Genomic DNA, 27,068 nt, shown 5'->3' with positions numbered 1-27,068 from the left:
TGGAGACACATCGGAGGCTATGAGAACCCTGCCGATGACATCTCTCGGGGTCTGAACCCAACAGACATTTTTCATCGTTCCCGCTGGTGGTATGGCCCGCCATGGTTATCGCAAACATCTGATCAGTAGCCCAAGACCATAATCGACCAGCAGTACTCCACCGCAGCATCCGAGGAAGGGCGCAAAACTACGATTGTCACCATGACTGCAGCACAAACTGATTTCAGCGAAAATTTGTTCGCACGCTATTCCATGTACGGGAAACTACGCCGAGTCGTAGCATTTTGCAGGCGCTACCTACAATGCTTGAAGGATCGTTCCCACCAACGTAAATCCGATCCTCTGTTCACCGAACAATCACTGTGCTGTCTGTCACGATCTCGCAAACGGCGAACGTGTTTCAAAATCATCGTCACTCAAATGGCTGAACCCGTTCTTTGATCAATATGGAATCCTCCGAGTCGATGGTGGCATTGGTAATTCCGCATTGTCCGATGCAATTAAACACCCGATCATACTGTCCACCAAACACCCGCTGTCTGCTCTGTTGGCTAGCAGTTACCACTTAAAGCTACTGCACGCAGGTCCGCAACTCCTGCTAGCCACACTCCGCCAGAAATTTTGGATTCTGGACGGCAGAAATCTAGTAAAAGCCGTCTTCCACCAATGCCACACTTGTTTCCGTTCCAAGCCCACTCTAGTCCAGCAGAGCACAGCCGATCTCCCGGTATCGCGAGTTTCGCCAACGCGTCCTTTTTCCGTGTGCGGTGTCGACTACTGTGGGCCTTTCTACGTCAAGTCAGCAGTTCGAAATCGTGGTCCTACAAAAGTCTACGTGGCCATATTCGTCTGCTTTTCAACCAAGGCTGTCCACATCAAGCTAGTGAGCGATTTGTCGACTCCAGCGTTCCTAGCTGCGCTCCGTCGTCTAGTCGCCCGCCGAGGGAAAGTTTTCGAGCTCCATTCCGACAACGCAACTGCATTCAAAGGAGCTTCTCATGCCTTGAACAGGATTTACCGTATGCTGAAGGTGGAAGCTGTTGACCGTGATCAAATTTTCGATTGGTGCTCCGAAAATGAGATCGTTTGGAAGTTTATTCCGCCCCGAGCACCACACTTCGGTGGTCTCTGGGAGGCTGCCGTCAAATCGACGAAGACGCACCTCCTAAAGACCGTTGGAAACGCCAATCTCACTTACGAAGACCTGTTGACATTGTTGGCACAAGTCGAGATGTGCCTCAACTCTCGGCCGCTCACTCCGATACCTGAGGACCCATCCGACCTAGAAGTCCTGACGCCAGGACACTTTCTTGTTGGAAGCAGTCTACAAGCAGTTCCTGATCCTAACTGGAAGGACACTGCCGATAATCACTTGGATCATTGGGATCTGACCCAGAAACGTCTGCAGGTGATCTGGTCCCGCTGGCACCCAGAGTACCTACAACAGCTTCAATCTCGTGCAACAAAGGGTTGCAATCCTCCAGTCACCGTCGAAGTCGGTGCCGTCGTCATCATCAAAGAGGACAACGTTCCGCCAGCAAATTGGCCGCTGGGGAAAGTCGTCAAACTTCATCCAGGAAAAGATGGCATCGTTCGAGTGGTGACACTCCGCACAGCATTAGCTACAGAAGTCGTCCGTCCCGTGGCACGAATCGCTCTACTTCCGTCATCGAAATCAACATTATCCGCATAACCAGATAGAGCAACCCTTCAAGGGAGAACTTGCTCGATGCGCATCTGGGCTTTGCACAGGTAATTGCAAGTCCAATATAATATATTTGTCCTGAAAGATCTACCTGGTGTTTCCTTGCTTCTCGGTCTCCGTCGAGGTACATCCTTCCACATCCGTTGCTGAATCAACATGAGAACCAGTCATCTGCGGCAATCCACAACGTCAGCCATATCACGCGTTGCCGAACCCTTGGCACCCGGAGGACGCAGTGTTACAGCAGAAGAAACAACGAATTCAATTTTGTAAATAGTAGAATTAAAATATGTAGAAATACTTCAATTTCAATTTTTCAAGGTGGCCGGAATGTATTATATTTTTATTTATTTTATAAAAAAATTGTACTTTTATCCCACCGTTCAACCATAAGATACCGCTCGAAATGAAATGAACTATAATTGTAGTTTCTAAACCAATGTGTGAGAGATGAAAAGAGAACTGACCGATAGCCGACGGTCACTATATAAGCCACATCATTTGATAAGCTAGACCTCTTTTATCAAATATACGTTCAATATCACAGTACGGTCTCTTACTTTCGTTGGTCGGTCGATGACAGTGGACATTGTCCCTTTCGCGTGTGATCTATTGTGCGTTGCGCACAAGTTCTTTGGAATGCGTGCTTTTCGGTTGCTAGTATCATCTAGCGAAGAAGTCCTTCGAGTGCGGTAAAGACGAGTATATCGTCATCAATTGGCTATTATGGGTACAGCGAAGTAAAAATCGTGATTTTCGTAGATTCTAGTTGAAGATTCACCAGGAAATGTTCGAAATGATAAACCTTCACACCATCGATATTGGGCTAGTAGACTACTCTGCCCATGTTTGTATAGGAGACGTAAGCGACAAAATGAACAAGATCGACATTTTCGTCGTTATGCATTCTACGCCATGTAATACGCTTGGTCAACATGCAAACAGACATTTTTTGTTCGAAAACATTTGAGCGATTCTGAAATTTTTTTTTCGATAAATCACTGTTTGTATGCATAACGGACGTAGTTCCATACAGCTTTCATACAATGTTCGAAAATCAACAATTATCAGTATTATGTGCTATAAGCTACATCTACATTTGAATCACATTCTTTGTAGAGTCCAAACATGCCTTTCATGTTAGTGTCTTATTACTTAGTGTTTCCTAATAGATGAACCATTGAAATGCTGCTCATATAATTACTATTTTTTGTACACTGCGATGAACGAAGAGAAGCAATTGTGTTTTTAACGTTATAATTACCTAAATTTCTGCATTTGAATCTTCAAGTAGATAACGAAACAATCAGATCAGTAGTAAAATTAAAATAATATTGGTTCTTAGCATTGTAACTCCTCGAATTCGATATCGAATAATTCCACATACTCAGCATTTACTCATACCGTTGGTGTAAGTCACTCCACCATCTTTAGGCGATTGATCGTGATATCGGTGAATAACGTGGCTAAAATTACCAACATTACAAATTGCTTTTATTGAAAAATACGAACCTGCTGTGCTTATCATATCCCAGAGTATTCCGGAAAAAGTACTATCATAGATTCGCTACAAATCCAGAGCACCTTTTCCAGACATTTCACTAAATTTCTTCCACCTTTTTGATTCTATCCGATAACAATTGAAACTACCGACGGAGACGATTTGACTATTATCGGAATTGTAAATACTAACTCTACAAACAGAGCAACCTGGTGATTACGTCTAGCTATGTGAAGAAATATTCATTGAAACGATTTATTGTCCGCATAAATAGACACAAGCGATTTCCAAATGGAAGAAAAATATTTTATTCCGCAAAATCTCCTAGGCCTTCTTTTTGCCGATGATATCCTTCAACTGGACAGATTATTTCATTGTAAATTTGCATGGTTACGCTTGTAGGCAAAACAACAAAAATTCGTTTCCCAACACTAATGGTGTTGGTGATTACGTCTCCTATGCAAACATGGGCAGTGCTGTGAAAACCATTGTTTGCCTTCCTCAATGCGGAAGAAAGAGTTTATTTCCACACAGTTGATCGGTCTCCTGTTAATACAGTCCACTGCCTTGGCGCTGAGGAACGCGCCAACAGAGGCTCCGAATCGACTTTCATGTCTTCTAGTGAAAAGTTTGTATCACACGCATACCTTATTGTTATTTTATGCTTCGCCAAAGGTAGATTGAAGTGGTGAGGAAATGTGGAATAATAGTGACAGTGTAATGCGTGCCTTGACATAGGGAAACAAATTGCGACATATGGTCAGATTGAGTATTGTTCTCGCGAGAACCAGAACCATCAACAACAAATCATCGGAACTTTTCAGGGTCACCAAAACTTTGAACTAAAGAGTTATTCATAACATTTCGATGAACTCTACAACAATATTTGAATTGATGGAAAATAAGTTGATTGAAATAAGTTCGTTACCCTTCGTCATCAATGCGGTCATGTCTTTCACGTAACTTACCATAAATTTTTGTACCAGACCATGTTAGGTTTTCTAAGTAAATGTTTAGAGTTAAATTTCTTTTCATGGTTTGTATCAGACACATTTTTTCAAACGAAGCGAATCGAAACGAAACATTCAGCACTGAAAGAAGAACACTTACCTAACAAACTTCTGTCTAAATATTCAATAATTCGGGTTTTCTATTGTGCTAAGTTTGATCTGTTTCGGATATTGATACAAACTCAAGACTGTTTTATTATAAAACTAGTTGAGTGTATTGCTTCTCTAGTGATTCCCTTACAAAGATTTATCGTATCCTATACAACAGTGTTCTTATTAAATCTTAGCTAAGTAATGTCCTCAGAGATTGATCTAAGTGCGTTTTCAAATGTTCGTCCTTCCACATGCATTATATTTACACTGGTAACATGCCAGCATGAGGCGCAAATGGAACCAAAGCGCGGAGAGAGAGAACCAAATTCCGTTGAGATTCTATGGTGAGTGGTCTAAAATCAATTTTCTACCGTAAACGTGTATGGTTGGAGTACATTTTACACATACACACAACAATTAAACAATGCCAAACACACATCACTCGGCAGGAGGGAAGTCATCATTACAGCTATGAGATTATATTTCTTGTTTACGAAACGCTCATCATTCTAATGCAATCCAAATTGCTTCCTCGTCGGAATGAATAACAAATATACTAATCTTGACAGTAAAGGTAACTATATGAATTATTGCCACTGGTCCAAGCGGACTGCCTTTGCGGCAGTTCCACGGTTGTTTTTGCATCGCGTTCTCATTGGTCGGCTGGGGTGTCTACGGCTGAAACTGATTTCATCGTTTTGACTAGATCGGTGATGGTGTCATCAAGCAGTCTGCACTTGAAAGGGATTTTATTCTGGGTGGCCGTAGGCGTTACTACTGGTGAAACAAATCATGGTTCTACAACACTTACTATATGTATGATACCTAAGGTGATGTGTGTGAGTGCTTTGCGCAAAGGTTCTCCGTTTTATGTCGTTTTTTGTTTGTTTAAAAACTGGTTTTTGTTTGCTATTTTCTCTATAGAAAATTCCTTCAACCCTATAAAATTCTTAGCACCTAAAATTTTATCATCATCATCTTACTCGCGATCACGATTAATACATAAAACTGTCGCCGAATGAAGGAGGGAACAGCTTCCCCACCTTTCATTCCATCACATCTAGAACTGTCCGCTGGTATTTACAAGTACACTTTGCGTTGCTCTTGGGCCTCCCTGTAGAACAGATGCCGTTCCTGCAGCTGCTCGTGGCATCGTGGCCATTTCCTAGGAGGCTGCATTAATCAATTCCTAAGAAACAAGTCTTTTGAATCCGGCCCGGTCGTGTCCGAGTTTGAGCTCTTCGTAAAGGGATGGGTTCACTTCGGTTGCCATGGGGACAACGGCGTTATCGTGGCCCAGGCCAGTGGTGGCCGTCCCATTGGCGGTGTGCAGTGCCTCCTGTCGCCAGTCGGTGCCGGTTTGGCCGGAGACAGCCGGGATCTGAAACGAGTACGTAAAATGATGGTGATTGAAGGATTTGTACCAAGTTGGTGTATTGTGTTTAACGACAATATTTTTTATTTCTACTTGCATAACAGTTTGTTATTTCATGCTTGCAGTTTTCTAACCAAAAGCAAACGCTAAAGAACAAAACATCATTTACATCAACATAAAGCGGGAAGCTGAAAAGTGTAGTGGGCATAGCACATGTTTTATAACTGGTTCGTGACAGAGAGTGTGTTCAACTGTTGCATTGCAATTCAACCATTCAACCGTATTGCGAAGCAGCACTTCCTTTCAATTGACTAAAAGTATAAGCCATCGCATTAAATAATACAGGAATTTTACGTCAACTTATCAACTACCAACCAGCTTTCTTCTCAAAACACATCAGGGATTTATGCAAATTTGTTTTTTTCCAAAACGGCTTTTTTGGAAACAGCGAAACTTTTTTGCCTTTTTTCAAAAAGAATGATATACACTCGACAAAAAAAATTAGAGGAACAAAATACGAAGTCGGAAATTTCAAGTGATTTTTGATAAGCTGTATCTTCGTGAAAAATCAACGCATTTCGATGGAAGGCACATCATTTTGAAGCTACAACTTTCAGGTATCAGAATACTCTACATACATATTTTTATCTTAGTGTGTGTAGGTGTAGTGGGCAACAATATCGGCAAGAAATCGATTTTTCTTTATTTATTCAAGAATATTTTGGACTAACCCAATTTTTTGCCATCCAACTGCATGAAAACGAAAGTTACGAATAGTTCGTTCTGAGAATCGCGTAGGATTTTGTACTTCTGATACGTACTTCAAATGCTCCTCTAATTTACTCCAAACTTTGAAAAATCGGCTAGAAGGAACGGCTGAACGTATCAATATGAAAAAAAGACGAAGAAAAAAGACGGAGAGGTGATTTTTCATTCAAACTGAAATATATCTGTGTGGAAAGGTTCTACAGGAACGTTGTTGGAACCAAAGAAAAGCTGATTGATGAGGTTAATTGGATTTGCTGTTCAGTTGGTTGGCAAAAAATTGGGTTAGTCCAAAATATTCTTGAAAAAATAAAGAAAAATCGATTTTTCATTTCTCCCCGATATGGTTGCCCACTACACCTACATACACCAAGATAAAAATATGTACGTAAAATATTCTAATACCTGAAAGTTGTAGCTTCAAAATGATGTGCCTTCCATCGATATGCGTCGATTTTTCACGAAGATACAGCATGTCAAAAATCACCTCAAATTTTCGACTTCGCACTCTGTTCCTCTAATTTTTTCGTCGAGTGTAGTTCAAAAAATGCCACATTTCACGAAAATTCTTTCTATGAGTAAATTTAAGGAAAAAGACATACCAGGTGTGCGAGATAATTTTCAGAATTTTCAGTATGTAGTCATGCTGTAATATAACATTACAGTGTCTCAGGGCTTATTTCGGTCTTTCTTCATCAATGCAAAGTTGAAGTTTATCATTGGTTGTCGGTAGCGATCTGTATTCACCGTTTCATCCGGTTTTAGTATCTCATGGTACCATATACCATCCTGGTCCCACCACACACAGAGCATCGATGCCCGGCTTCACTAGGTGAAAGCCATGATAAGATTCTTAGGGTTCTCGAAATATTGGGTGTGCAACTTAATTCGTTCCATTTCGTTGCATGAAGAACACATATATTTGTATACAGTCATTCCATGCCAAACCGATATAGTGGTTCTCATATTTTCGTCAAAAGTGGTAATTTTGTTCTTTATTACGAAACATTAGACTCGTATTTTTTCATTTTTTCGTTCGGGTGACCATTTCTGTTTTAGGGTGCACGAAAAATCTTTTTTTTCAACTTTTTCCCAAAAATGACTTTTTCAAAAATTGATAACTTTTGAATTACTGAACCGATTTAATGATCGACGTATCAAATTGAATCCAATGAGCTAGTCCAGCCTTTTGTTAAAACATATTGAACTTAAAAAAAACATGGGTTTCATTTTCGTAATTGTTGATTGTAGTTGTTTTTTGTTGTTTTCAAGGCTTCGGACTAGAGGGCACTATATTTTTTTTCATTTTTCCTTGAAAGCTGAGGATTTTTTACATAACATATCTCAATATCAGAGATGCTATTTTTTCGTTTTTGATATATGATTTTTCAAAGTTAACCGGTGCTCCAAAAATCATTTTTCCCCTTTTATCCAAAAATGACTTTTTGCCAAACTTCTACCGAACTGATTTAGATGATCGGCATATTAAATTGAAGCCAATAAGCTAACCTAAAAATATTACACGTGTGGGAAGACTGAATTCTAGTCGCATGGGTCTAGTCTAGTCACATAGGAATATAGAACGAAGACTTAAAACATGTTAAATTTGAAAAATCATCATCTCAAAAACGAAAAAAATAGCATCTCAGATATCGAGATATGTTATGTAAAAAATCCTCAGCTTTCCAGAAAAAATATTTAAAAAAATAGTGCCCCTTATCTTTAACCGAGAAAACTATGAAAAACTGACTCAATCAAGAATTACAGAAACGAAAACCAGGGTTTTTCTCATAAGTAATATTTTTTCAAAGAAAACTAACTCATAAGCTTCAGTTTGGTATGTCGATCATCTGAATCGGTCCAGTAGTTCAGAAATTATAAATTTAAATTATAAAAAAGGTGAAAAAAAATTTTTTTTGAACCATCGGTTAACTTTGGGAAGTCATATTTTAAAAGCGAAATAAATAGCATCTATGATACCGAGATGTGTTATGTAAAAAATCCTCAGCTTTCAAGAAAAAATATAAAAAAATATAGCGCCATGAAAACAATAAAAAACGGTTGCAAACAATAATTACGAAGATAAAATCCATCTTGTTTCCAAGTTCAATATTTTTTAATAAAAGGCTAGCACATTGGCTTCAATTTGATATGTCGATCATTTAAAACGGTTCAGTGGTTCAAATGTTATGAATTTAGCACTAAACCTACCGTTGTTTCATGTATACCGATTCCTACCACAGCGGGTCAAGTGACCATTTAAAAATAGTTAGTGAACAATGACTCGATTTATATAGTTTTTTTGAGAAATGTGGCATACCATATGTCTCCTGTATATTTCGACATATTGTGATAACAATTATCAGCAAAATATTGAAATTATAATTTTCGACAATTTTCGATCGAAACAAGTTACCACTTGAAGGGACAAGGTCTGGGCTATAAGGCGGGTGAACTAGAATTTCCCATTCACTTATTTCCGAATAGCTTTTAATTCGAACAGCAACATGAGGCCAATCGTTGTCATGATGGAATATTAGAGAGGCCTTCCTGGTCGCATAATCTGGACATTTTTTGATATTAGCTCGCTTCGAACGGATGAAATGTTGCCTGTGGAAGTCTCCATTGGTCGTACGGCCAGCTTTTAGCAGCTGCTAGTGGATCACATTCTTTTGATCACACCAAATACAGAGCATTTTTCTGGTTAACCGGCATTTATATTTTGAATTGTCGTAGTGAATCCATTTTTGGTCCCCGTAGCGATTCAACGCAAAAATACTTCATTCAGTGCCGTTCGATGCGCTTTAGCTACATTTTTCTTCCAATGGAAACAGATGATCAAAACATCCCAAAAATGGGGTTTATTTGCAACGGAACTCAACATTTTCAACGCAGTAAAAATTGAACTGGCTGTGCAAAACCCAAAGACTAGTAAACAATAATTTGAATCACCTAGTGTCGATATCTGTCGATATGCCGTCGACTATTTAGAGCACCTTAAACCATCTTGTGGAAACGGAACGCATGAGGTTGCACACCCAGTAACGTAATAATAAGCAAACGAAGTCCCTTCTTCGTTTTTTTTTCTTTTTTTCTTCAAATGAGAAGCACAAAATTAAAGAATGGTGCAAATGCTCTTTATCCGGAAAGAAACTGAAAATTTTATATACGCTGAACATTCTAATTACTTTTTACTTTGCACTTTTCACTTTTCTTTTTTGCAAAATGGCACTAATATATTTCTTGAAGCTTAATGTTAAATATATATATATATATATATATATATATATATATATATATATATATATATATATATATATATATATATATATATATATATATATATATATATATATATATATATATATATATATATATATATATATTATATATATGATCGAAAGAATGTAATCAACCCTGATAGCAACATCTAAAACGTCAACCGCCTGACAAACCTAACAGCCAACGGTGTCTGGATTCACGTTCAGTGATACGAAAGCAAGCCAAATGGAAGATTCTTCAATCTAACGTTCATTCATTCAAAGCGATCCGCCTGAATTGCCTGTTTGATACCTGGTCCAATGATCGGTATCGTAACCGACCAGGGTTTATAGACCAAACGAATCATTTCCAAATATTTCTGCCATGCTTGATCGATTTATCCACAACTTCAAACTGAAAATCGATCTAATTGAAAATTTGGATCTAATTTTAAAATGTCTTACTATCATCAGAAGCATATGCATGCCGGTGCACAACTGCTTATAACTGCGTCTCGGAGGAGTTCTGACCACTTCGCATCCGTAACCTGGAATGGAAATCATACAGAGAGAGCGGTGGAAAACATATTCCGGCGAGGCGCGACGTCGTGGTTATAATGGATAACGGAACCTACCTGACACTGTACGGCAACGACTGTAAGGGAATCGGCTACTTTACCTACCCCGCCAAAGAGATAAGCGATGACGTCAAAAATATCTTCCATACCAAGATCCTGGAGAAGGTTCTTCTGACGATCAGTGAGAAGGAAATGTCTAAGCCGCTGTCCTTTTCCTCAGGGCTTGTGGTGAACGATGAGATGTACACACAAAACAACTATGAGATGTACAGTACAAAGTGCTTGCGGGAAGTTGCCGACTTCATCAAGAAGTATCACTTTAAGGAGAATCTTCTGGTCGAACCTGGCCTCGTCCTGTATATTAAGAGATCATTGAAGGAGATGGACCGGTCGAAGATAAACGTTGTACCGAAGACCGCCAAAGTTCCGCAGTTATGATCGGTAGAAAAATTTTCTTCCCCTTTTTTTCACCACGAAAAATCATAACTTTTGAACTACTGGACCGATTCAGGTGATTAACATATCAAATTATAGCCTATGAGATAGTCTTGTTTAAAAAATATTAAACTTATATTAAAAAAAAAGTTTTCGTAATTATCATTGTTTTTGTTTTTTATAGTTTACTAGTAAAGATATATAGATATATAGTTAGTTAGTAAAGATGTAAAAAATATAGCGTCCTCTATCTTTAACCATAGAGGACGCTATATTTTTTATATCTTTTCTGGAAAGCTGAGATTTTTTCACATAATATATATTTAAATTAGAGAGGCGTTTTCTTTCGTTTTTGAGTTGTGATTTTCCAACGTTAACCGATGATCAAAAAATGATTTTCATATTTCATAATTTGCTATGTCAATCAGATAATTTTGAAAAATCATAACTCAAGAACAAAAAAATAAAGCCTCTTTGATTTTGAATATGTTGTAAAAAAACCCTCAGCTTTCAAGAACAAGTATAAAAAATATAGCGCTTTCTAGTCCAAAGCCATGTAAACAGCAAAAAACAAATACAATCAATAATTACAAAAACAAAATTCACCTTTTTTGGATATCCAAAAAAATACGGGTCTAACAAAAGTACCACTTTTCGCGAAAATCTGAGAACCACAATATCGGTTTGGCATGGATTGGCTGTGTATAAAATCTCTTGCCACGGTGTTTGTGGTCGAGCTTTTCCGAAACGGTTTGACCGATTTTGACGAAATTATACAAAAAATTTTGGCAGGCATGATAATAGTTCGTAAAGTATATATCATACCGCTAGTATACCGATTATTGTATATTTAATGCTGATTAGGCTGGTCCTATGCAGAGGCAAAATATCATATTTTCGAATAAATTTGCTTAACAATTTTTTGTGTGTTTTTTAAAATTTGGATTCAAAATATACATATAACTGCAAGTTTTCACATTCTTATGTAGATCCTCTGTTTTTCAATCGCGATTTTACTATTTTTGTATGAATATTCCAAATAATTCAACCACCGTTTTTTCAAACAGAACGAATTTATTTAATTTTATATGTATTCTATGTTACAGAGCAATACACTCTTTGCAAGTCAGAAAAAATCTTGAACGAATTATATTACGGATAAATTTTCATGTATAAATATGTTAAATTAGACGCATGACTATGTTTTCTAAGTGTTTGAATATTTCGAAAAGTATTTGCACAACTCGACTGTACCCAAAATTAATTTTTAGCATATGTTTTTACATTCCGATTTATTACATTAAATGAGCCTAAAAATAACAGAAATTGCGCTACTTCCCAACACATGTATATCACTTGTATAATATACAGGGTTTTCCATTTCGGGCTTCCGAAAGTACACAGCCCTGCGCTGACAACCGTTTGACATAGCCGTCAACCAAAGCGTCATATCGTTAGTTGAATGTCTGCCATTTTACAAGATGGATCTTTTTAGCATCGCACTACGTGTTAATTTTGTTAAATTATACTATAAAAATGATGAAAAACCGGCAAATGTTTTTCGAGCATTACGGACGGATTTTGGTCGTCATGGACGGCCACCAGAGCACACAATCGCTAATGTAGTGCGTAAATTCGAACAAACTGGATCCGTAGCGGATATTGTGAAACCTGTGCATCATCGTAATGTGCGTTCGGCCGAAAATATTGCTGCTGTTGCTGCCAGTGTGGAGGATGACCCGAATGTTTCGATTCCACGGCGTGCTCAGCAATTGGGTTTGTCAAACACATCATTGCGGCGAATTTTGCATTTGGACTTTCACCTACATCCATATAAAGTCCAACTGGTACAAAAATTAGAGCGTGGTGACCATGGAATGCGTCGGGCATACGTCGATTGGGTGAACGAACAACAGCAGCAAAATGCTGAATTTTCGCATCAAATTTTCTTCAGCGATGAGGCACATTTCGAGCTCAGTGGCTATGTGAACACCCAAAATTTCCGTATATGGGGCTCAGAAAATCCACACGTGATTGTTGAGAGGCCATTGCATCCACTAAAAGTCACTGTTTGGTGCGCATTATGGTCTGGTGGAGTCATCGGGCCGTATTTCTTTGAAAATGACGAAGGCGAGACGGTAACTGTGAATGGTGAGCGCTATGGCCGCATGTTAACCGATTTTTTTTTGCCACAAATTGAAGATACGGATACGGATGGCATGTGGTTTCAGCAGGACGGCGTCACGTGCCACACAACACGACCGAACATGGCCATATTGCGAACGAAATTTGAGGGACGCATAATTTCGCGTTTTGGTGATGCCAATTGGCCGTCCAGATCATGCGATTTGAACCCGCTAGACTTTTTTTGTGGGGTTATGAGAAAGACCGTGTCTATGCCAACTCTCCGCAAACTCTTGAACATTTGAAAGACAACATTCGTGAAGTTATGACCGAGATACCGCCCCATATGGGCCGAAAAGTCATCGAAAATTATCTGTTCCGGATCAAGGTGTGCGAGGAAGCCCTAGGTGGACGTTTGAATGATGTTGTATTTCACACATAATGGCATAAACCAAACTTTAATTTGAAATAAAAGTTTCATCGAAATTCGAATTCTAAGTGTGTTTTATTTCAATTTACTTTCGGAATTTAAAGTTGGAGAACCCTGTATATACTATTTCAATATAAGAGTAATTTGAGCGAGCAAAACGAGAGACGCATAGCAAATAAGCACGTATTTCAATACGCTTTCCGTATAGTTCGTCAAATACACGGCCCAGTCGAGATGGATATAGATCTTCTTTATGCTCTCCTTTTTACTCTCAGAAAACACCTCCAAACTTCATTTTATAATGAGGTGTATTATTATCACGCATTTATGCAAGAGCACGTGTAGCTATGTGGATAGCGTGTTCGTGTTAAACTGCCTTGCATACCATCTGGCCGTTGTTCGTTCCCCGTTGCCATTGTATGGGCAATTTAGGTACAATCCCAAAAGAGATGAAATATTTTGACGTAGGACTACGTCTTTCATTTCTATACCGGGGTGTAAAATCAAAGTTTCGAAAACGAAAGCGTTACGCCGGAGACCGAGATTTTGAGCGTTAATAGCTCCTAAACAACTGAACGAAATGGTATGATAAACACTTCATTCGAAAGATAAAATGTCTACGCGTTATATACTTGTTACTTTTTGATCCAAAAACTTGTTTCAATAGTCTTAAAATTACTTTCAGAACAGGCTATTGAAATCACCAATCGGTATATAAGCGAGCGGCGCTCGGAAATCCACTCAGTTCTAATTGAACAGCGATTGGAGCATGTTGTCGCTGTTGCGGTGAAGCTCTTTATTTATCATGAAAGCGCGGATGAACGGTGTCACCAAGAGCCTGTTTGTGCACCCTAGGCCAGAAGGGAATCTATCAGGAGGAGAGTGATGCCACAAACGGTTCCCTGGGAAGACATCGCTACACACACATACACGCGCGGCTATTAACAGGTGGTTATCGAGTTGGCATTAACCACTGGTGGGCTTCCAGTATCGAGGAAAATGTGGAAATATCTAATCATTACTGAAAATAATCTGCCAGTTCCTTTGGGAATTTTCAAAATATATTCATGTGAAAGAGTTTAATTGAATGTTTTCTATCCATGTAACACTGTGACCAAATCTGTTTCAATCAAGTGCTATTAACAGGTGGTTATCGAGTTGGCATTAACCATTGGTGGGCTTCCAGTATCGAGGAAAATGTGAAAATATCTAATCGTTACTGAAAATAATCTGCCAGTTCCTTTGGGAATTTTCAAAATATATTCATGTGAAAGAGTTTAATTGAATGTTTTCTATCCATGTAACACTTTGACCAAATACATTTGGTTTTGTGGTTTTTCAATCAATCGCAATTAACAGGATAGCTTCAGAAGATTATTCTTCCCCATCAGTAGGATATTTCCGTATCCAATATTGTATGCGCCCGCAATCGATTATTGCTCAGTCGCCGAAAGTTCCGAGCTCAGAGAGTTCATTCCCCTCTAGTTTGCCTTCTAAATTGCCATCGTAAACCACACCTTCTCTCGATTCAATCACACACAAAAAGCATACTTAAGCGATATTCTGGTGGTGAGACACATTCATTTTTCGTGAGGACATCGACAAGACAACATCGTTGCCTAACGTGCTGGAGGAGGTGGACGGCGAAGGATCGACACATACACGCGCAGAACTCTTTCCGTTAGGATGCCATTCAGTATCGAGAAAGTTCCGGAAATATCTAATCATTGCTGGAAAATAATCTGCCAGTTCCTTTGGGAATTTTCAAAATATATTCATGTGAAAGAGTTTAATTGAATGTTTTCTATCCATGTTACACTGTGACCAAATATGTTTCAATCAAGTGCTATTAACAGGTGGTTATCGAGTTGGCATTAACCACTGGTGGGCTTCCAGTATCGAGGAAAATGTGGAAATATCTAATCGTTACTGAAAATAATCTGCCAGTTCCTTTGGGAATTTTCAAAATATATTCATGTGAAAGAGTTTAATTGAATGTTTTCTATCCATGTTACACTGTGACCAAATACATTAGGTTTTGTGGTTTTTCAATCAATCGCAATCAACAGGATAGCTTCTGAAGATTATTCTTCCCCATCAGTAGGATATTTCCGTATCCAATATTGGATGCATAAAACCTTGTGCCTCCAACGTAACGCTCTCGTTTTCGAAGTTCTCCAAATATTCATTGATTCAGAATGAATTCAGATTCAACTTCATACAAATGATCTCTAAATCAACGATAGTCCTACGTCACCCTTGCGGTTATACCATAGATATAACCCACTTCCTGTTTTTTATTAAATTATTTTCATTTTTTTTGTATTTTACATTTTTTTACATTTTGCATTTCACATTTTTCACATTCATTAAATTAAAAAAATTAAATTTTTTTAAAATTATTTTTCGTTGGCGGTCATTGTCTTTAGCGCTTCATTCCTCTATATGTCAAAGATCATCCCAAAACATCCGTTTGATCTTCATTGACGAACGGACCGTCATAATACACGGGTTCGGGAAGATACGACATGAAATGTTTGATTACACTGATATTTCTGGATTGGTCCGCAACTATATAGCGCTGCGACATTTTCCTTTTGAACACTTTTGTCGCCCCGTCACCCAGATATGGGTGACACTTTCCTCGTTCAAATTGAATAGGGCTTTTAAAAGGAATTTGATATAGTAGGCACCTAAGTGTAACTATAGGATATGTAGAAAAATAATGAAATTGTACATCATTATAATGTTCATACTATATTTATTATTATTATTATTTTCTTATCAATTCATAGTGCGGATGCTTTGTACTGCAGCTTTTTGCGAAACACATATTAGGCTGTCAAAAAAGTCCTGCGGTATTTCAGCGAGGTGTCGTTGTAAGCGCGTAGTTATAGTTATATTCATTGTATCGAGTCATACTATAGCTTGTTGGAAAGGCGCTATAATATAGTCCTTGACAGTGTTTTGTTTGGTTAAGTCGTTCGTGAGTTATAGTGTCGCAAATATGGAGCAAAATAAAGAGAAAATCCGACATATTTTACAGTACTACTATGACAAAGGCAAAAATGCATCTCAAGCTGCCAATAAAATTTGTGCAGTTTATGGACCCGATACAGTTTCCATTTTCACTGCACAACGATGGTTTCAACGTTTTCGTTCTGGTGTAGAGGTCGTCGAAGTTGCGCCACGCTCCGGAAGGCCTGTCGTCGAAAATTGCGACAAAATCGCTGAATTAGCCGAGAAAGATCGGCATGGTAACAGCCGTAGCATCGGCCAAGAGCTGGGGATAAGTCATCAAACCGTTATGAACCATTTGAAGAAGCTTGGATTCACAAATAAGCTCGATGTATGGGTGCCACACACGTTGACGCAAAAAAACATCTTTGACCGTATCGACGCATGTGAATCGCAACAAAATCGACCCGTTTCTGAAGCGGATGGTGACTGGCGATGAAAAGTGGGTCACTTACGACAACGTGAAGCGCAAACGGTCGTGGTCGAAGCCCGCTGAAGCGGCTCAGACGGTGGCCAAGCCCTCATTAACAGCCAGGAAGGTTCTGCTGTGTGTTTGGTGGGATTGTCAAGGAATAATCTATTATGAGCTGCTTCCCTATGGCCAAACGCTTAATTCGGACCTGTACTGCCAACAACTGGACCGTTTGAAGGTAGCACTCATGAAGAAGAGGCCATCTTTGATAAACAGAGGCCGCATTGTCTTCCATCAGGACAACGCCAGGCCACACACTCCTTTGGTGACGCGCCAAAAGCTCCGGGAGCTCAGATGGGAGGTTCTTTTGCATCCGCCGTATAGTCCGGACCTTGCACCAAGTGACTACCACCTGTTTTGTCCATGGCGAACGAGCTAGGTAGTCAGAAGTTAGCCACAAAAGAGGCCTGTGAAAATTGGCTATCCGAGTTTTTTTGCCAATAAGGAAGCGAGCTTCTATAACAGGGGTATTATGAAGTTGGCATCTCGTTAGGAACAAGTCATCGAACAAAACGGCGCATATTTGCCTTAAAACAGATGATTGTAACTAATTTTATGAACAAATGAAAATTCAAAAAAAAAATACCGCAGGACTTTTTTCACAGCCTAATATAATATGACTTTGGCATATGTTATTGTTGTCAATTCATCTTTAAATTGAATAAAATCTTGCTGGATCATGTAAAAGTTGTCTACAAACTAAGTTTGATCTCCATTTAATAATTTATCCGCAAGTTGGGCTCCGCAAGAAACTTGGAAAAGTCACAAACGTTAAAAGTCACGAACGTTTTACGTTTGTTCATCGAATGACAATGCGTTCCGTCATTTTCGGCAGCATGAACATCAAACACACTTTCGTTCAAATTGTTTCGTTCGTTCTATTTTTTCAATTACATTCGATTAATTTTATAGATCGTTAAAACATTCAAAAATACCTACGATACATTAGACATTTTTTATTTAACAACCAAAATAAGCACTAGAAATAATTTATATGGCAGAACAACGTTTGTCGAGTCAGCTAGTATTGGTATAAATTTTATAAGAATTGAAAAAATATATATAAAGAAACGTGAATCGCCAAATGTGTTTGCTAAGCGCTAAACTCGAGAACGGATCGTCCAACTGAAGCTATCTTAACTTTGAAATCAGAGATTAAAAAAAAAATAAAAGAAAATGGAAAAAATTCTATGACATCACGATAGGAACGCGTTTATGTTTCTTTTTCTAGTTTCTTTTATTGTATTGGTTTCAGTATCCGAGATCTCCATATTAGAAGATCTCTCACCTTCTGCCATTTCATACAATGATCTCGTGATAGGAATTGTCAGTTTAATGGAAATGTTTGTTGTTTTGTATTCTTTTGGATTCTTGGGTAGAATAACGCACTTTGAAAATAGGTGCTTAAAGTAATCAAAGAATCTTGAATGAGAATTGTGGCTGATAATAATTTTATAATAGAATGATGAGTTTTGATACAATTATTAGAAATGAATGTTCGAAACGATTCATATAAAAAAAATGCATTTTGGGCGGAACAAAGCTCACCAGGTCAGCTAGTTTACAATAAAATATTTTTTTGTTAACAACGACTTTCTCTTCATATTATATTTCTAGTTCGTTGAAAACGAATATAGCCATTATAAAAGACGAGCCGTCTTGTAATCGGTCGACGCGTTCCCAAATTGGCACAGTTTTGGCACGTAATTTGTTATCAAATTCGAAGGATAGGTCGATAAACTCATTGAAAATGGCATGATATTGGCACCGTTGTCCAGCTCATTTTCTGGGACCTATCTGACACAAACAGTAAAATGGGAAGACAGAAGCCACTTTCCTGCAGAGAGAACAGAAGCAGTATCTCGACTAGGATTGGGCGATCTTTATAAAAAGATCGATATTGTCGAATTGATTCTCTAAACGGCGTAGGGATCGATCCACTGATTAAATCGGTACAAAAGAATCGATCTTTACCGAATCGATCTTTGAAAAATCAAAGATTTTTTTCAAATTTATCTGCTGATTCTATAGGAGTATCGTGTTTTCTTTAGACATGAAATACAAATTTAATATTTCTATTCAAACATAAAGCATAAGCATTTTATTTTGTTCCTCAGCATGAAGGTCACAAAAAAATTAAAGTCCAGAAAAAAACGTCATTTTGTGACGTCATGGAGTCGTTTCACTAAGAATTACTTAAGCATTACTGTAAATTCAACAACTGATAATGGTCCATAGCTCAGTTCATAACGATTCCATAAAAGCCAGTCGTGCCATCCGTTTGTCAATCAGACGAAGCCGATTCTTGATTTTGGAGCCAGTTCTTGAGAATAACCTTTCGCCTGGAATTGATGTCAACATCTAGTTCAGTGATGCTATGAGCCACTGGTGACAGTAAATCCCCTCTGTTGCTGTCGCTAATTCTGTCTCAGTCAGCATTTGTACAGAATTAAATTGTAGAAGAAGCGATTCAAATATTGACATTATGTTTAAAAAATTAGTTAGATGGTCATTGGTGAGATTAAAATCGATGTATACTGAAAAACAGATCCACAAAAAGGTTTTCTAAGATCGAAAAAATCGAAAATCGAAAGAATCGATTTTCTCGATTTTTTTCGAGTCAAAAAGATCGATCCAAAAAATCGAAAATCGGAACGGAAAAGATCGATCTTCGAAAAATCGATCCGAGATCGCTCAATCCTAATCTCGACCATATGAGGAAGGACGTGGAGCGGTATAGGGTTGATGATCTTGTTTCAGTTAAGAAGGATCAGTTTATCGGAGCCTCGTTATGAAGGTATTGAAGAATGATCGCTATCAAATCGAACATGTTTCAGGAAGTGACCACGTTGGGTGGAAACACCGTACAGTGTAAATCAGTGAAGATGAGGGGGACAGAGAGGAGCAGATAAGTGTGCTGTAAATGTATGTAAATTTTTTAAATGGTTTTAGAAAAACAAACTGTTGTCAAAACATTTTGGAAATAATGCATAATGGTTCTGTTATAAAATGGGCAGGGGTTACTGATTCTGAGTGACTGGAGCTTTACGTCCAAGAGAGTTCAACTCCGTTTTTTCTGTTCTTTTGCCTGTCTGTTTGCGAATAGAAAATAGATATGAATAAGAGTGTGTGCATACCCTCTTGCCACGAAGAATTTGAAGAAAAAATCCTCATGTTAAATTTTTTTTTCGCTACTCTAACAACATGCCTAGCCAAGATCGTGCTTGTAATCGCCCCATGCAGTTCCTTGTACCCTTACCTTTTATATCCGCGATCACAATGGGATGATTTTATATTATTGGTGCAAGTCAATACGCTATCACATTTATCACATTCGGTCGGTGAATGTACATTTAAAACAAAATTACAAACTATAATGATGCACGTAAACGGAACTTTATTCAAAAGATTATCATTGCAAAAACAACTGAAAACGAAAATTATGCCAATTATTGATGTGTTTGTAACGCACATTCCGCATTTTTAGTCCCACCCAATTTCGGTAGTGTAACTCTCATTTCGCCTACCTGTACATGCTCCACGTTCATCTCCCTCAGATAGCTTGGATTCTCGAAGGCCACCCCACCATTGGCTTGCTTCTGACCGATTCTCCGCTTCCTCATGATCACAAGGGCGGCTATCGCCAGAACAATAGCCAACATGCCGGCGATAATGCCGCTAATAACTCCAGCATTGGATGCCTGCGACGCCGAAGTGATGTGGTGATCACCCAGCGTGAACCGCAATGGTTCCGAGAGGACCGATGCTCCGAAGTGGTTACCGGCCTTGATGACCAGCTCGTACATAACGTTGGGCTTGAGACCCTCCAGCTTGATGCTTGTCTCCTTCGCATCAAGCCGGCTGGTTCCGAGACCGCTGATGACGTTCGATAAGTTGTCGGTCACTGGCTCCAGGTCATGCCAGAACACCCGATATCCCTCGACAGTGTGTGGATTCTTAGTCGGAGGATCCCATCTATTTGAAAAGATAGCTTCAATGTAGTTCGGAAATAAATCTTTGTCGAAACTCACCTGATAACAACCTCTTCGTCACTCATAACCTGCACTTGCAGATTCTGCGGTGGTCCCGGGAGACGTTCGCGATTCTCCTGGAAGCAACCCACGATTGTTCTGGTGTGCTGCAGCGCACAGATTCCCGGTGGAGAAATCGGTTCGCCCCGGCACCAATTCAGGCATCTGCGAGGAATATCTTTGGAAGCGCAACAACCTCGGTGATCCGATCCATCAGCGGCACATTTCATCAGTTTATCGAAATCCACAATACACTCGGGTCGATCAATCACACTTTCGATATCGATGTAGAACGAACACGCGCTCATACAGGCGGACGAAACGTTCTGCGACACACAGCATTCGGATATGTTGGTTGAGGCGGCTGTGTTTCGGATGCGTACTGATACAGCACGGGTAGACGAGCCGAGGGCGTTCTCTGCATGGCAGAAATAGTCTCCCGCCTCTTCCGCGGTCAGTTTGTTGATCGTTAGTGTCATGGTGTAGAGAGCGGTGTCCTGTGAAACAAATATTTGCAAATGTTTTGGATTGGATAGTGGAAGTAGAGTCGAACTCACATCAACGTCGTTTCTCATGGACATATCGAAGTTACCACCCTGGATCACCGGAACGCGACCGTCATGATCACGCCAGAACATAGTCTTGGGAATTGGTCTCGACCGCACGGTACACTTGAGGGCGACCGATTCTCCCACCGAAGCAACGGTGATGCCCGAAGCTTGGATTCGTGGTGCAACTGCGAAATTCATGATCGATTAGAACAAAAGTTTCGTGTAATGGCAGAAAGGCAACTTACAGCTAATGTTAACACGCTTCGATGCCTGCATTGGAATACCGTATCCATTGTCGGCGTAGCATGAGATGTGCTCCATATCGATGGTAACATTGTGTATCACAGTAATCATGTGCCGGGAGGTGTCCTGTCGGATCAGATGACCTCCTACGTACAGTGAAATCGTTGGAGCAGGGTTTCCTAGAGCTAGACAGAGGATCGTCATTGAACCACCTTCGGAGATAATGTCTGACGGGTGGACCGTTGGTGGCTGTTGGAGTAGAACACATTTGTACAATATATTCAGATGTTCTTCGAATAAACTTACATCAACGAAAGCAGGGAGTGCCGGATCAGTCCATGCGACCAAGGTTTCCGATGGCAAACTAGTTCCCTTGGCGCCCAGTGCGACTACGTAGATGATATGCTGTGTGTTCGGCTGGAGATTGGCAATTCGTACCCACAACAAGCGAGTATCGATGACGGTATAGTTGTTGGCGACCTTGTGGATTACGCGATAGGTAATGGTTTCGTGGGGGTGGGAAAACTCTGGCGGTTGCCAGGCAACTGTGATCCATGTAGCGCTGTGAGAGGAAACTGATAAAGAATGTGGTGGGGAAGGTGCTCCGTACACGGTGCTGGCTGCATCTGTGCGAGATGTGTTTATCAGCAGCATAGAGGATGGGAGCGACGTTCCATGGAGACCTCGCGCGATCACAGTGATGCGGTAGAGTGCTTTTGGTTCGAGGTTGCCTAACTCGATCTCAGTTTCGTTGGTGATTAATTCCTATAGAAATAAGAGTTGCTAGAATTTCTACGGTCATCAATGAGAAGTTCATGAACTCACGTTGTCGAGTTTAATTACAGTTTCGTACATTGTCATGTTGTCCACCTTCCCGTACTGGACGATATAATCCGAAGCCTTCGTATCCGTGTTGTTCGGATCGATCTCTGACGGAACCCAGGCAAGCGAAATGCTAGTGTTTGTTACAGAGGTTACATGAAGATCTTCCACCGGCATTGGGATATGCCCAATGCCTTCTTCAAAGCATTGAATAATATTTCCGGCGTAGGGCAGACAATCAACGGGAGATTGTGTGATCACACCACGGCATAGCGATTGACATTTGAGAGGAACGGCTCGACGGGCGCAACAGGAGCTGTGATCGCGACCACCCGCGCTACAACGCACAATGGTTCCGATCAGACCCCGGCAGGTGTTTCCTAGCTTTTGAAGGTCTGACATTTTCACGTCATAACTGCACAGTGGAGCGCACTGAGGAAGCAGTCCGGAAGCATGACAACATGATGAGATATTGTACGAGTGAGTAACTGGTTCCATCTGGCTCTGTTGAAATGATAACAGAAATTAATATTCGAAATTATAGTACCGACAAATAACAAACTTCTCGCTTTGTCTGGAACACAAGTCGGGGGGAAGGTCCTCCCTTCCCATGCGCGTTAGCCGCCACAACAAATGCCTCGTAGTATTGTCCAGCTTCCAAATCTTCAACGATGACCGGTGTTTGCTCCTTCTCGACGACTGTATACTCTTCGCCGCTCCCCAAGCGTCTGTAGTGCAGATGATACGAGGTAACGGTGTCGGGGAGAATTTTTGGTGGTTTCCATTCGAGAACCACAAAGTGGGGTGCAATTAGCGGTGCTTTCAGTTTCGAGGGTGGCCCCGACAGGACTCCGTAGCCCTGCAGCAGGCAGCTGCTGTAATCGGACATGTACTGCAGGCACTTGAAGTAATTGAAATTGATGGCTTTCACATTGCCGGAGCAGAACGCCAGGCAGCCGTCGGGGATTCCGCGGGACTTGCAGCACGGCGTGTGATCTATTTTATTCGCCAGACAGGCAAACGTAATGTTTGCCCACGGAGCGCACACCATCAGATCTGGTACTTCGGTGAAATCCGCCTTCACCGGATCGCACATCTTATCCAGGCAGGTCCGATGGTTGATGCCATTTTTTACGCAGCATTCGCGAACGTCTGCAGGGATTGGGCAAACAGAAAAGGAGAATAATTTTTAAATTGCTCCATTTTACCGGCGCCGTTTGGCGCTGCATGCGGCGGGAACACGGTGATGATACGCGGAGGAATTTCTCAACCATAATCCTCTCGAAATTGCAAAGAGGCTACCTTTGATGTTTCTGCCCTAGTTACCGATATGGCTAACAAACGAGCGCCGAGAGGAGCATCATCTAGAGGAGGAGGGTTCAGCATGCCAACCGTAATAATGAAAGGTAGCACCTTTGGGGGGACGGGAAGGAATGCATCCACGGCTGCCTAATGAAAAGCTCATTTTCAGCGTATTAGAATCATCGGGAAGGGTATTAACAGTAAGTAAATAGCTTTTATTTTCACGAGCAGCGCCGGAATCTAACTGCTGATGCTTTTGCTTGTTTGAACTGCAAAATGTCTCTCGCAAATAAGCTGGATAGTAATTAAGTATCTAGCGATGATTAAAGCACGGATTATTACTTTCATTGAAGTTCGTTGAGGAGTATTTGTTTACATAATAAAACCTTGTCCTTTTCATAGTAAATTCGTCATCAATATTAGACCTCTTCCATTCCATTACGCATCAAGCGAGAGTCAAACCAAACACAATCATATATGAAAGAGTTTTATGAGAGCTAAATATTTATGAAATATTAAAAATATGTTATGCTAGTTGATTGAACTAATTGAGCTAACTATCCAAGCTAACTACCATTGATTGGATGTTAATACGATTTACAAGTTCACGCCACGGTAAATTACGCTAAAATGATTGAAAACAGTTCATTTGAAATGCTTGTTTTCACTGGTATTTCTTATGTTATATTAGGCAACAAATAATTTATTGTGCCTGTTGTACCTGCTTTTTAGATACCAATTTCATCATACAAGCCTGCATATTCGACAATCCAAATCTCTCTTTTTATTGCCCTAGTTTAGAGAAGAGTTCAATGTTGGCTCTCGATGAGGTAGAAGTATAAACATCTTCTATAATTGCAAGGTATGACTAAATGGCACAACGAAACTGGTGGGAACGCTTTTCACCGATGGAACCAAGAGCCGAGCTTTCTTTTTCTGAATTCCTTATTTGTTACCATATCTCTTCCTTGACATCACCAGATTATACCCGTGTCTCAAATAACGAAAGTTGATATCAGGGTTTGAAGTTTACCCGTGTGCATTTTGACCCAACATTCCCGAATTGCTGTCTTGAGATTGAAAAAGGTTGTCAAACTAATGTTCGTTTGCAGAGACCGTGGAATGCTATTCGAAAAGTGTTATGTGGCGACTTGTGAATCGATGCATTATCCAGTTAAAATATACATAACATCGTTAGGAGCAAACATTTTTCAACAGATAAGCAAGTGGTATATGAATAATGTGCACTGTTGATGCATTATTTGCTCGTTATTTACAGCACGGGTAGCTACACGTACACATGAGCAGAACAAATGTATAGGAAATAGGAATGCTTCCAATTTTCTGTAATGTTAACCATTGGCAGAAGATCGTAATGTAGAGCATATCAAACAAATCTTAGAAAATTCCCGATCTGAATGGTATGCAGTTCATCAAACTATGGTCGCAGCAAAATATTAATTAACGTTAAAACTATTTCATAAAAACGAGCTCTGTTTTCTGATTTGACACTATTACTGAAGGAAGTAATCCTACGTCAAAATATAGGAACTGATTTCTTGGGTTTTCGCGGTTATTACACATTAAAAATGATTCAAAATTAAGTAACACCAGAAAAGATTAAGTAAAGAGGGACACATGCGGTCCTCGGGGTGCCGGTTGAGTACAGCTGGTTGAAACTAACGAAAATGGGAAGCATTCCCATTTTTTCATATGTTTGTTCTGTCCATTTGTGTTCTTACCTACTCGTGCTGTCAATAAGGTTCTATTTATACATCGGTGAGTTACAATATTTGCACACCACTGCGCATCAAACGCAGCGTTTGTTATACGGGTAATGAGAGAGGTGATATTGCGATTTAAGCTCCGCCATTTCGATAGATCGCAGAGACATTGTCGCATCTATTACGACAAAATAAAAATTGTACATATTAGGCTGTCAAAAAAGTCCTGCGGTATTTCCGCGAGGTGTCGTTGTAAGCGCGTAGTTCTAGTTGTATTCATTGTATTGAGTCATACTATAGCTTGTTGGAAAGGCGCTATAATATAGTCCTTGACAGTGTTTTGTTTGGTTAAGTCGTTCGTGAGTTATAGTGTCGCAAACATGGAGCAAAATAAAGAGAAAATCCGACATATTTTACAGTACTACTATGACAAAGGCAAAAATGCATCTCAAGCTGCCAATAAAAATTGTGCAGTTTATGGACCCGATACAGTTTCCATTTCCACCGCACAACGATTTTCAACGTTTTCGTTCTGGTGTAGAGGTCGTCGAAGATACGCCACGCTCCGGAAGGCCTGTCGTCGAAAATTGCGACAAAATCGCTGAATTAGCCGAGAAAGACCGGCATAGTAGCAGCCGTAGCATCGGCCAAGAGCTGGGGATAATTCATCAAACCGTTATTAACCATTTGAAGAAGCTTGGATTCACAAAGAAGCTCGATGTATGGGTGCCACACACGTTGACGCAAAAAAACATCTTTGACCGTATCGACGCATGTGAATCGCAACAAAATCGACCCGTTTCTGAAGCGGATGGTGACTGGCGATGAAAAGTGGGTCACTTACGACAACGTGAAGCGCAAACGGTCGTGGTCGAAGCCCGCTGAAGCGGCTCAGACGGTGGCCAAGCCCTCATTACGGCCAGGAAGGTTCTGCTGTGTGTTTGGTGGGATTGTCAAGGAATAATCTATTATGAGCTGCTTCCCTATGGCCAAACGCTCAATTCGGACCTGTACTGCCAACAACTGGACCGCTTGAAGGTAGCACTCATGAAGAAGAGGCCATCTTTGATAAACAGAGGCCGCATTGTCTTCCATCAGGACAACGCCAGACCACACACTTCTTTGGTGACGCGCCAGAAACTCCGGGAGCTCGGATGGGAGGTTCTTTTGCATCCGCCGTATAGTCCGGACCTTGCACCAAGTGACTACCACCTGTTTTTGTCCATGGCGAACGAGCTAGGTAGTCAGAAGTTAGCCACAAAAGAGGCCTGTGAAAATTGGCTATCCGAGTTTTTTGCCAATAAGGAAGCGAGCTTCTATAACAGGGGTATTATGAAGTTGGCATCTCGTTGGGAACAAGTCATCGAACAAAACGGCGCATATTTGACTTAAAACAGATGATTGTAACTAATTTTATGAACAAATGAAAATTCAAAAAAAAAAAACCGCAGGACTTTTTTGACAGCCTAATATTTTGATACTAACTGTTGAACACCTGGAAAATGTCAAGTTTAATCTAAATAAAAATCCCACGTTCTGAATAATTGATTGGCAAACCAATATTTCCAGTTGTGCTGTAAAAAGAGCAAGATATGAATTATTTGATTCTGCGACATTTTATTTGAGTTC

General features: G+C 40.0%; 2 protein-coding genes across 6 annotated transcripts in view; one reads left to right on the top strand and one right to left on the bottom strand.

The window, feature by feature from the left end:
* Nucleotides 1-201: 201 nt before the first annotated feature.
* On the top strand, nt 202-1,693 carry LOC129766062 (uncharacterized). The gene is made up of 2 exons (XM_055766517.1): nt 202-254; nt 313-1,693. The coding sequence occupies exons 1-2, from the start codon at nt 202-204 to the stop codon at nt 1,691-1,693; spliced, it is 1,434 nt and encodes a 477-aa protein (XP_055622492.1).
* A 2,714-nt stretch (nt 1,694-4,407) lies between these two features.
* The window catches only part of LOC129771066 (Ig-like and fibronectin type-III domain-containing protein 1), a 436,355-nt gene continuing 413,694 nt past the window's right edge, over nt 4,408-27,068 (bottom strand). For 4 of the 5 annotated variants that reach the window (XM_055774358.1, XM_055774356.1, XM_055774359.1 and 1 more), the window contains 8 exons: nt 22,976-23,565; nt 22,417-22,917; nt 21,898-22,356; nt 21,594-21,840; nt 21,355-21,533; nt 20,798-21,294; nt 20,294-20,741; nt 4,408-5,690 (listed from right to left, as the gene is read on the bottom strand). In XM_055774358.1, coding sequence (XP_055630333.1) covers nt 5,499-5,690; nt 20,294-20,741; nt 20,798-21,294; nt 21,355-21,533; nt 21,594-21,840; nt 21,898-22,356; nt 22,417-22,917; nt 22,976-23,565 — 3,113 coding nt within the window. In that variant the 3' untranslated portion in view covers nt 4,408-5,498. Of the gene's footprint in view, nt 5,691-20,025; nt 20,194-20,293; nt 20,742-20,797; nt 21,295-21,354; nt 21,534-21,593; nt 21,841-21,897; nt 22,357-22,416; nt 22,918-22,975; nt 23,566-27,068 lie in introns of all 5 variants that reach the window. The other variant, XR_008742272.1, reaches the window with a different exon arrangement.

This window comes from Toxorhynchites rutilus, chromosome 2 (genome assembly GCF_029784135.1).
Source record: "Toxorhynchites rutilus septentrionalis strain SRP chromosome 2, ASM2978413v1, whole genome shotgun sequence".
NCBI lineage: Eukaryota > Metazoa > Arthropoda > Insecta > Diptera > Culicidae > Toxorhynchites > Toxorhynchites rutilus.
The sequence above is the reverse complement of the archived record's forward strand: the minus strand, read 5'-3'. Positions and strand labels throughout refer to the sequence as shown.

Coding starts and splice junctions, on each gene's coding strand:
- LOC129766062 (XM_055766517.1), top strand. CDS start 202: ATGACTGCAGCACAAACTGATTTCAGCGAAAATTTGTTCGCACGCTAT. Junction 255..312: donor TTGTTCGCACGCTATTCCAT/GTACGGGAAACT, acceptor CAATGCTTGAAG/GATCGTTCCCACCAACGTAA.